The 11041-nt window shown below is 42.0% G+C and overlaps 1 protein-coding gene across 3 annotated transcripts; it reads left to right on the top strand.

Moving 5' to 3' along the window:
- The first annotated feature begins 1255 nt into the window (after positions 1–1255).
- Positions 1256–9836, top strand: LOC131227312 (uncharacterized). Of its 3 annotated transcripts, none has more exons than XM_058223085.1 (7): positions 1257–1410; positions 1928–2031; positions 5552–5631; positions 6268–6409; positions 6871–7020; positions 7495–7696; positions 9437–9836. In XM_058223085.1, the coding sequence occupies exons 1-7, from the start codon at positions 1338–1340 to the stop codon at positions 9535–9537; spliced, it is 852 nt and encodes a 283-aa protein (XP_058079068.1). In that variant the 5' UTR covers positions 1257–1337; the 3' UTR covers positions 9538–9836. The 3 variants fall into 3 exon arrangements, with proteins under 3 accessions (XP_058079069.1, XP_058079068.1, XP_058079070.1); XM_058223087.1 differs by lacking the exon at positions 1257–1410 and adding an exon at positions 1455–1813; XM_058223086.1 differs by lacking the exon at positions 6871–7020 and having other exon boundaries at positions 1256–1410.
- The last annotated feature ends 1205 nt before the right edge of the window (positions 9837–11041 follow it).

The following is an 11041-nucleotide window of genomic DNA, read 5'->3' as shown; positions in this document are numbered from 1 at the left end:
CAGTGGTGGTCTTCGTACCCCACGCCAGGGTATGTGCTACACCAGCCAATCCGCTTCCACGATCAGGGAAATACTGACCGGAGCTGTGGGCCTTCTTCATTTTTAAGATCATGCATTAGAATGACCTGATAAAGGCGATGAACAGCGTGGATAAAACACTTACATTACGGTGGGCCCCACAGAGCCTTGCGTGAACGGATAGGACACAATCCGCGTCCTCGTGTGAGTGCTTTAATACTCGGATGCGGATTGCGTCCTACCCCTGTTCGGACGGTAATCCGTCCGAGCAGGGATTTGTGGGGTCCATCGTGATGTATGTAAAATTGAAGTAGGTCCACAGATCCAGTGGACCACACCGGAGGAATCTGCAGTGATAATGACACCCACCGTTGAAACCTTTTTAAGGGCCACCGTGATGTTTTTTTTTTATCATCCGATAAGGTCATGTAGACATGAGTGAAGTGAAAAAAACAAATATTAGCTTGATCCAAAACTTCTCCAACTGCCGATAAGCTTTTAATGGTGGACATTAAATTCCCACTTTGTGGTCCACTTAAGCTCTGTCCCTTTTTTAACGGCATGGATAAAACACTTACATCACAGTGGCCCCCACAGAGCCATGTATGGATGAATTATTGTCCGAGGAAGTCGCAATCTGCATCCATACTCTTGACCGCCTTGGAGCGGATTGCGTCCTACCCTTGCTTGAATGGTAATCCGTTTGGTAGAGCTCTATGAGGTCTATCTTGATATAAGTGTTTTATCCACTTTGTTCATCGCCTTTATCAGGTCATTTTAAACGGGGATCTTAAAAATGAAGAACGCCCCTGGCTCCGTAACCACAGCAAAGGAAGCTATGATGATAATGACACCCACCGTTGAAACCTTTCTAAAGGCCACCGTGATGTTTATTTTAACCATCCAACCTATTCATAAGGTCATGTAAACGTGGATGAAGTGAAAAAACAAATATCAGCCTGATCCGAAACTTCTCCAGCTCGTGAGAAGTTTTTAATGGTGGACGTTCAATCCCCAATTTGTGATCCACTTAAGCCTGTACCTGCCTCATTTTTTGGTTTATGCCTTAAAATGATATGCGAAAAACGATGAACGGAGTGGATAAGACACTTACATCACGGTGGGCCCCACAGAGCCCTGCCGTCCGTCCGAGCGGGGGTAGGACGCAATCCGCGTCCCTCACCCGATCGGTCCTCTCGCCCCTCTCCCCTGCTTCTCGCAAGTCGCAACCCGCCGCCTCGTCTCCACGTGCATTGCACGTGACATATCGATTGCTTAAAACCGTTGGAAAAATAAAAATAAAATTAGGGGAGAGATTGATGTTCTTCAGCTCCTCGGCCTTCCAAAGGCTCTCATTTGTCATGGCTGCCAAAACCCCTCGCCTCCATCAACGTAAGAAAGAACACCTCTCTCTCTCTTGATGTGATTTTTCCAGTAAGAAGTGCGGTCCAGTGGTAGATGGAAGAAGTGGGTCCCACCTTGTCTACTTATCAATCCAACCCGTCCATCAGATACGTTCCCTGATGTCACCGGGCCAATCTAAGTTGCAGAACAGCCTTATTTTTTTCTCGACTCTTCATCCAGGGCAAACGAAGGGTCTGGACGGCCTGGATTCCGTGTACACAACACGGCTCAACTCGTCCCCTGTGCTGCGGCCCACCTCAGTTTTCGTTTGGGTCGATTTTTGGGACCGAGGGATGATGTGAGGCAAATCATCTGATGGACGAGTGGGATCTCATGAATACATCACGTGAGTCCCACATCTTCCCTGTACCGCTGGAGCACGCCCCTTCCAGTAATGACCCTGATTTTTCCATCTATTTACATCAAACATCTCTACTGCATCTGGTAGTATGACCTCTTCATTTCCTTCTCAATGCCATTCTCATTCCATTCTCTCTCTCTACAGTTGCAGATTCATCAGTTCTGCCCTCGGTGAAGAAACCAAGAAGAATGACTACAGATTCCTCCATAGACGGATTCCAGAAATACGCAGATTACCTCAACCAGCTGGTATTTTTAGATTTTTTTTTTTTTTGTAGGGGTATTTTAGGAAATGAAGATATAACACCAATGGCAATGGAATGGCATGAACGTTATTATGGTGGGGTTGAGGAATTAGAGGTCCTGATGCGTCTACTTTGAAAAATTGGGGACCATGTGAGTGATCCAATCCATTTATATGATGGGCCCAACCATTGATGGATAATTCCCCAGTATGTTTTTCTGGTTGTATGATTCGAATTCGAGGTCGGAGTTGCTTGAGATGCAAGTTTGTTTGGGCATCACCCATCCGTTGTGAGTTCCTTCGGATAATGGTTTGGATCTTCAAACATTGGGCCCTGTATGTACAAATAGGTGGATTAGGACATTTTCCTTCCCATCTTGGTTTAAAGTATCGTCCGATAGGACTCCGGTTCTCATAGGAAACTTGTCTAACTTGCGCCTTAGATACAAGAAACACCCTCTAGTCAGTTCAGTTCGTCCTGTATAATGATATGTCGCTTGTTTGAGTCAGGCCAAGTTGTGGTTCCATTGTCCCGAAATTAGGTCAACTGAGACATGGTTCTGAAGTAGCCTCGACTATGAGAAGGGGGAGTGAGAGAGTTGAAGTGGGCAAATGAAGATGGATTTTTTTTTTTTGGGTCCCAAATAATGACAAAAATGCCCTTCGCTTTAGTAAAATCAGCAATGATGAAAATGACCTTATTAACTTGTGGTTTTGTTCTTGCCACCTTCTCTTTAGTTGTGGTCAAGACATAAGAATTGGGGAAGAATCAAAGGCAATGTGTGAGGTGAAAAAACATCCATCGAGTTTTTAGGGCTCCCGAGATGAGATCCACCTTGGGTGGATGCAATAGTGTGGTGGAACCGTGGAAGAGATTGATCCAAGATTGGCATTGATTGAAATGGTGAAATATATAATGCACTACTTTGTGATTGAGGAGCATTTTGCTGCGGATCGAAGAGCATAGCTTCATCATTAAAGGAAAAATGAAGTATGAATTAAATGCCTCAATAGGTGAACCTTGTTCCAGTTTCTGTGAGAACATAACAACGAATGAAGATCCTCTTGATCAAGATGGTTTGTTTGAGGCCCATGTCACGGTTAATGAAGCTCCCGAGATCAATGTCTTCAATGGTGTGTTGTTCCAACCTGATTAAGATGTTGAAGTGTAGTGGAATCCCGTAGGGCTAATCATAGGGTTTCACTGGACAAGTTCAAGATTGGCAACAAAGCATGGGAATTGGACTGCAGGACAACAATTCTAAATGTTAAGGACACTTGGTAGGAAATTCTTCGTTGAAATTCAAAATCCCAACCCCCTCTACCTCCCTGGGGCGATCAAGATACTTTTTGGTGACAATACCTATAGATATCAGTAGTGAGAATCGACAGTATTTCGACCCCTACCACCCCTTTCTCTTCATGTCATATGGGATTAGATTAGGTGTTCAGTGATACTCTCTCTCTCTCTCTCTCTCTCTCTCTCTCTCTCTCTCTCTCTCTTCCAAACAAACTTGTAGGCCCACCAACAAAATCCTTGTGTTGTGATGGTTCCCCAGGATGGTAGAAATTCAAAATTCACTCTCTTTGTGTTCCCATTGAGTTCCCAACTTGGTAGTTTCCATGTGCCTAGCTCGTCTTACATGCCAATTAACATTCTCATGTCAGAAAGCATTTCAGTAATGTCGAAGGCTTTATCCCTCTAACAAGAAGTCATGGGCAGTCGGTTGTCTCCTGTTCCAGGTAGCAGGTTGCTCTGTTCTTGAATCTTTGGAGGGTCTCCCTTGTGAGGCCTGCTCCGGAGACTCTAATTCAAGCAAGACGAGACGGGTGGTGCCTCAATGACGAGACCAAATCTTGCTCAGGAACTTTCCCTTTTGAATCCTCCAAACCTGGGCTTGGTAAGCAAAGGGTGAGTGTCGGTTTCTCTCTTGTAACATAATATGTCCCTCCCTAGTCTTGTTGCAAGAAGCGAAATCTACAATAGAACCTAATCTAACCATCATTTTGCAAGTGATCCACCTAAACAATCTTGTTGGAATGTTAGAGCTCAATCTAGATCCAGCTTTGCTAATCCTTGGCAATAGCTTGCCTTCAAGTCCTATTAGGATAAGCAAATCAACGTCTAGTTAAGTCAACAGGTTTTATGTTAGGTCAAAATCAACCTTTGGGTTAGTGGCATCCTTTATATGAAAAAAAACCTTGGGTTAGCGTTGGAGCGTTGGCTTTAGGTTTTGAGAGGGAGAAAGTCGAGTTGATAAAAGACACTGTCGAGAATAGGCTACTTAATGGGCATGTTTTGTTGGCGATGTGATTTTGATGTCATGGTGCTTCTTCGCCATCTGGAAGATGGGAACATGCTAAGAAGGGGGAAGAGAAGATGAACCTTCCTGAAAGAAGCAATTGGGTAGGAGGGAACTGGTGAACCCATTGCTTGGTGAAATATGATAGGGATTTTGGGACTGACGGGCAAGAAGGGAAAGAAGAAGATCTTCTAAAAGGTGAAGGGAATAGGGAAATCTCTAGAAGGTCATCATGAAGATTATGTCATAGAATATGAGATGGCTGAGGCTCGGGATGCCCTCATAAGTCATAAAAGAGCCTGTAAGTTTTGGGTGCATAGTGGGGAGAATTCTTGCCTTGTAACTTGCTCTTCGATTGTGTGTTGGAAAGCTGTTGGAACATCTCTTGAGCATGGTGGTTGAGAGGGTGGAAAGGAAATTGCTAGGTTGGAAGAGAGGACACTTATCACTTGGGGGGCTTATTACCCTTATTAAACCGGCTCTAGTTAACATGTCCATCTACCTCATGTCCCTTTTCTAGTGCCTTGCAATTGTTATCCAAAGATTGGAAAGGATCCAAAGAGAATTTCTCTAGCAAGGTGCAGAGGAAAAGCACAAGCTTCATCTATCGGAATAGGATAAAGTTTGCAAACATAAAGATTGAGGAATGTTTATCATATTGCTCAAGTCCACAAAATATGAATACTACTTTGCTTAGAAAATGACTTTGTAGGTTTGGCACAGATGACAACTTGTGGAAACATTGGGTGCATGTGTACCATGTTCATGTGGGTGCCGTGTTTCAACTCTTCCATCTCTTTTCGCACCAATCTCTGGGGCATTCCATGGAGGGGTTTCCTTTAAACCCTTGGTGGCTTCTGCACATGGAGTGGTATTTTCTATCTAAAAGTGGTATTTTCATCCCAAGATAAAACTCGTGTAGGCTGCCATGTATGGGAAGGACGGGGAAGTAATATTTCACTCTTTAAAACCTATTTTATTTATATACAAAACATTGGCACCTCTTTTGGCCGAAAAGAACCAAAGCAACCACTTCTAAGAGAAAATCTCATATATTAAATATAGGAAATATCTCTATTTCCTCAAGCTGCTATGACTTGATGAAAACCGAAATAATGCTTGGTAAATATGATTCTGATGAAATTACTAGCAATACCCACTTATTACATTACTGAATTTGGATTTACATAGACATATCTTCATTGATCTGTACATACTGTAGAACGAGAAGCGGGAGAGGGTCGTGAAGGCAAGTCGTGATGTGACAATTAACAGCAAAAAAGTCATTTTTCAAGTCCACAGGCAAGCGAATTTGCATAATGGCCTTTGATATTTTTATGTTGTCATTATGGTTCCATTTTTAGTTCAGTTCCTGGCATTTGTTTCTAGTGACCAGGATTGTTGATTTGGTGAGCCATCACATGGATGGGTGGTGTTCAAAGAGCAAGGGATTGGACTATGTTTGGAATTTGGCCAGTAGCCAAAAGGGACAATTAATGTAAAAAAGGTGCAATTGTCCTCATTCAATTGAAAAAAAAATACAACAATTCTATTTGTATAAAGTGTCCTATCATTATGAATCTTGGCCTATAACCCATCCACATGGTGTTGCATCAGATCAATGGTCCTGATCACATACATGTTTGACATGTATGGTGGGGACAACACTTGCATAGAACAGGTAATAAACGCATGCGATGAGAGTGTTTTTCTTTAATTGTGTGTTGAATGCATCAATATGCACATTGATATGCATAGATTTGTATAGTCCTATGTATATGATGGTCGTCCATTGTAGTTTATCCGACTTTAGTCATATGCAATTCTCTAGCTCTTGTTGATGTCTTTTTGTTATATGCTTCGTATCTAATCAGTAAATATTGTCAATTATCAGCAAAAAAACTTTCTTTTTAATTACTTGAATTCTCTTAATAACAGGATCGGTAAAGATAATAAAGAAGACATTTTGGAGAAGGCAGGAAAAGATCTCACTGCCGTGAATGATCTATATATGTCGAAATTAGTTAAGGAATTGGAAGGGACTGATTTTTGGAAGCTCAGACGGGCTTATTCTCCTGGGGTAACACCTTCAAACCCATGTTGCTATAAACTAAGATAATTAAAGAGAAGATCTCAAGTCCAACTGGTTGGACCACAAGTTACGGTCCAGCCAGTAGGTAACTTCCATCCTATCATATGAATGTGTATCCAACCCTGTCAATAGGTTGGCTCCTCCATTTGGATCACCTATTGCAGAAAAATCTGCCCCATTACTCATCAGGTGGGCCACACAAAAACAATGCCTAGCCATTGATAAATAGCACAATACAAGTGTGGTCCACTCAATAAGCGGATATCACTGAAATTTGCACCAGGTGAACCTCATGATGGATCCAACTTGGCAGACGGGTTAGGTTTCACATGCAAATGAAACTTTGGAAGTTATCTGCTGGCTGGACCATAACTTGTGGCCCAACCAGTTGGATTTTGGCCTTCTTGGAACTAAAATCTTACATCTGTTCTTTGCATTTGACCTCTTAGGTTCAGGAATATGTTGAAGCTGCAACATTCTATAACTTTTGTAAGAATGGGACACTGTTGAACCTTGCCGATATCAATGCTAGTTTGTTGCCGCTGAGTGATCCATCCCTCGAGCCCTTGCAGATAAATGTCATTGACTATCTACTAGGGGTACGGCGCTATCGCTTTTGAGCCTAGCTACGACTACTTACAAGAGTATTAATTCAAATCTCTCGTAAGCTATGCCAATGTGGCATATATGTGATTTCAATGCCCATTCATCAGGTGTATATTGTTGTGGTAAAAAAATCAGGTGGTCTGACCATCACACATGTATATTGAATGTGGGCTATTGATTGGTTTTAGCGACCCACTTCTGTGATACATGTACCCACCTTAAATGACCGTATCAGTTTGTTTCTTTTGCCACAATGTGTACTCAGTATGGTCCACCTAATGAATGTCTTCAATCTCTCACATATGTGCCATAATGGCATATAGGGGAGATTAGGATTCAGAATCCTTCTCTTGTAAGCATCCATTGTACTTTTGTGGGCATCGGTTTTCTGTCCTTGCAATGACGATTAGTTTTATCTTATAGGAAGTAAATTCCTTTATATTCTTATTTTTTATTTTTTGGTTTAGGTTGGGGACTTGACGGGAGAGCTAATGAGACTTGCCATTGGCCGAATATCAGATGGCGAACGTGAATATGCTGAGATGATATGCAGTTTCGTACGCAACATATACAGGGAACTAACCCTTCTTGCCCCAATCATGGACGACAGCTCTGAGATGAAGAAGAAAATGGAAACCATGCTTCAAAGTGTGGTAAAGATAGAAAATGGTATTTCTTTCTCTCATTCTTCTGTCTATCAGTTTCTGCACTCATCTTTCATGAGCACACTGCAGAGGTTTAGCTTTCTAATGCACCTCTATCTAGGCACCTCATCACATGCACTACAGATGTTCATCAGGCAAATTTCTGGGACATATGAGCGGTTCATAAGGTGACCTGATGCATCAAATTGAAGAACTTAGATCTCATGTGTCATGGGTATGTATGGTATGGTCTGTATAAATTCTAGCAAGTGTGGGACGTCTGAGTGATGCATAACCCTGCCATATTCCCGGTTCTTCTGGCTCCAACATATCATCTTCCGAAGACAAAAGCCTAATGATCCACATAAAGTGGTCTCTTCCTATTCAGATTGCTAATTAAAGAAGTGATATTGCTAATTAAAAAAGTGTTCTAAAGAGTGAAACTGTAAACAACAATTGAAGAGTCCAAATTTGATTGGAACTCCTTTTATACACAAGCCTTTCGAGGCTTTGTATAGAGCCAGATGGGTGTACATGCCTACGGCTGGTGTAACCCTTAATGCAGTCGCATGGCTATCTTCTGCTATATTGTTGAATATACATATTAATAGGGTAACCAGTTGTTGTATAGAGGTATTTAATACCTCTAGAAAATCTATTTCAACTAAAACTGTCAAAATATACAACCATATGGCCATATGGTTGGTATACAAGAAATAATTTATTAACCACTTGATGCATAGGACATTGATCTTCATTCGATTGGACATGTGGACCTCGTAGTCTAATCTGATTCCATTAATGTGGAATCTGCACCATGTGGTCCATCCTGGCCCTCTTTGTGTGATGCATGAGCTGATGTCTGGCTTGAGTGGATGTGCTGGACCACATTGGGTTGGCCATCCCTATATGAAAATATTGGTTGATTTAATAAAAACTAACGGTCCACATTCAACTACATGAGCCCACTGGATGAGCGAACTGGCCTGACTTTGCGTTTGATCATATGTACAGTGGGGACCGCCTTATGCATTGCACGGATGTCCCACTCTTGCTAGGTTGGTATGTTGCTGCGTAAGGGTGCATTTGGAGATGGATGCATGTGGGGCTGGCATACTCATGCATTAGATTCAAGTCAGAAACATGAATGGGCAACTCTCATGTATGCTAAACAAATGCATTCCTTACTGAGATTTGCTAGAATACATCCTGATGTATCGCTATAGCATATGCCTGGACTTTAGCCTTCGGATCTGGGCTCATCAATCCATGATCCAAACCATTTATATGATGGCCTAACCTTGGTGGGATAGCCAAACAAAAATTTAAAAAGTAAAAAAATAAACAAAAAAAAGTAGGTTGTAATATTTTAACCCTTTGATCAGTCTACTATTTCGTTTGAATATGGACAATTCCGTAACCTTTGAAAAATCAAAGGGCTGAAATATTTCAATCTAAGAGTTTTATTAGGTACCCCCATCCACGGTGAGGCCCATCATATAAAATGTTTTGGCTCATTGTAAAGAACCCCAGTCCCAACAGGCTGAAGTCCAGACATATCCTATTGTAATAGCAAACCTCTTCATCATTAGGATGGAATAGTATTCATAAAGAAGGTGTCCATCAAACACAAATGGAAAAGGGATTGTAAGCATGCATGAGCCTTAAAAAAAAATATATTAAAGCGTTTAAAGTCCTAATATATATTAGCCTAAGAAATGTTTATTTGGCACCCATTATTTCTTTTTTGCTGTGTTTGTTGCAGCTTGCTTCAGCGTGCATGTCAGAGGATCTGAGTATATTCCGTCACTCGGATCAGGCGATCCAAGCTATGCCTTCTTGGGCATACCAGACGTCGAGCTGTGAACTAACTCTTACCGCTTGGTCAAGATATGTTTATCAGAGTTTCAGTACTCACTTTATGAGTGAAAGATTTCAGCTGCTGATTGAATGGGCCTCTCCATGTATGTGGCATGCACTGAAAATCAGTCCAATTACCAGACGGGCTTGAATGTGGACTTCCCAATTGGTCAAGTCTGTTTATTCATCCATGTTTTCAGTGGAAGTGGAACTGACCTGACTATTGGATCAGTTGGGTCGCGGCACCTGATGAATGGCCTGGGCCTCCCACACACATACTAAACATGTGTAATCATCAAACATGAGATTTTGGGTCTTTTTTTTTTTTGGAGACACCACAGTTTCAGTGTATATTTCTTCAGAGATTCAATTTCTTTGATATTAGGTTGGACCATTTCATGCATTTTATTTTTTTAATTCTTGGGAAATTAGAAATTACTTAATGAGTTTTGTCTAAGAGGTACCCCAAAATGATCATTTTGGAGTAGCAGACCGGTTGGTTGGGATAAGGCCTAGATGATGATGTTGATTAGAGGTTGGTTCCTCTGCGGGTCCTTGTAGAATAAGCTATTATACAAGTGCTCCATGTGGGGCCCACTGGGCCACAATTTTTAGATCAAGCTGATATTTATGTTTTCCTTTCACCCAGGTCTGCGTGACCTTATCAACAGGTTGGATGGCAAATAAACATTACAGTGGGCTCCACAAAGTTTTCAGTGGTTAGCTCTCGATCACCAATGCTTCCTGTGGTGTGGTCCACCAAAGATTTGGATCTGCTTCATTTTTGGGCTCATGACCTGAAATGATTTGGCAAAATGGTAGGTATAAAACAAATACATCACGGTGGGTCCATAGTCACAGATCTAGGCAATCCCCGCTGGTATATGGTGCATGCACCCTATCCATCAGGTCCAACACCCTGTATTTGGACCGGGACCAAAAATCAGGCTGACAACACTTAGGTGGGCTACACCATGGGAAACCTGTTGAGATGGGAGTCCACCCACTATTAAAATCGTCTAAATTGTCCATGGGGTCTACCATGCTCATCCAATCCCCATGGGAAACTGTTGAGATGGGAGTCCTCCCACTATTAAAATCGTCTAAATTGTGCATGGGGCCTACCATACTCATCCGATCCTTTCACCTGACGTGCAACACAAGGATCAATGGATTCCCAAAACCCAAGACATTCCAAGATTCATGTGGGACAAACTAGGTGAATTTAGAGGTCTTGGGTATGATTTTACACCTTCCCTATTGTGTGGGCCACATAAGGAAGCAAACCAAATCACAGTTTGGATTCTCACGCTTCATGAACTTAATAATTACAATTCAAAATTCACACGCACCTTGGTGTTCAATTCCACAGCGATGCGTTGAAGTTTGTCTTCAGTACATCAAGACTCAAGATCACCGCCATTTTTGGCTTGAAGGATGTGTTGAGGTTAAGCACCGTCTTCCTCAGGGGTCGCTTCTCTGAACTGCTCACAGAGAAGCTTGAATCCAC

This window comes from Magnolia sinica, chromosome 15 (assembly GCF_029962835.1).
Source record: "Magnolia sinica isolate HGM2019 chromosome 15, MsV1, whole genome shotgun sequence".
NCBI lineage: Eukaryota > Viridiplantae > Streptophyta > Magnoliopsida > Magnoliales > Magnoliaceae > Magnolia > Magnolia sinica.
This window is presented reverse-complemented; position numbering and strand designations above follow the sequence as displayed.

Coding starts and splice junctions, on each gene's coding strand:
- LOC131227312 (XM_058223087.1), top strand. CDS start 1,738: ATGGACGAGTGGGATCTCATGAATACATCACGTGAGTCCCACATCTTC. Junction 1,814..1,927: donor GCTGGAGCACGCCCCTTCCA/GTAATGACCCTG, acceptor CTCTCTCTACAG/TTGCAGATTCATCAGTTCTG. Junction 6,410..6,870: donor GACGGGCTTATTCTCCTGGG/GTAACACCTTCA, acceptor TTGACCTCTTAG/GTTCAGGAATATGTTGAAGC.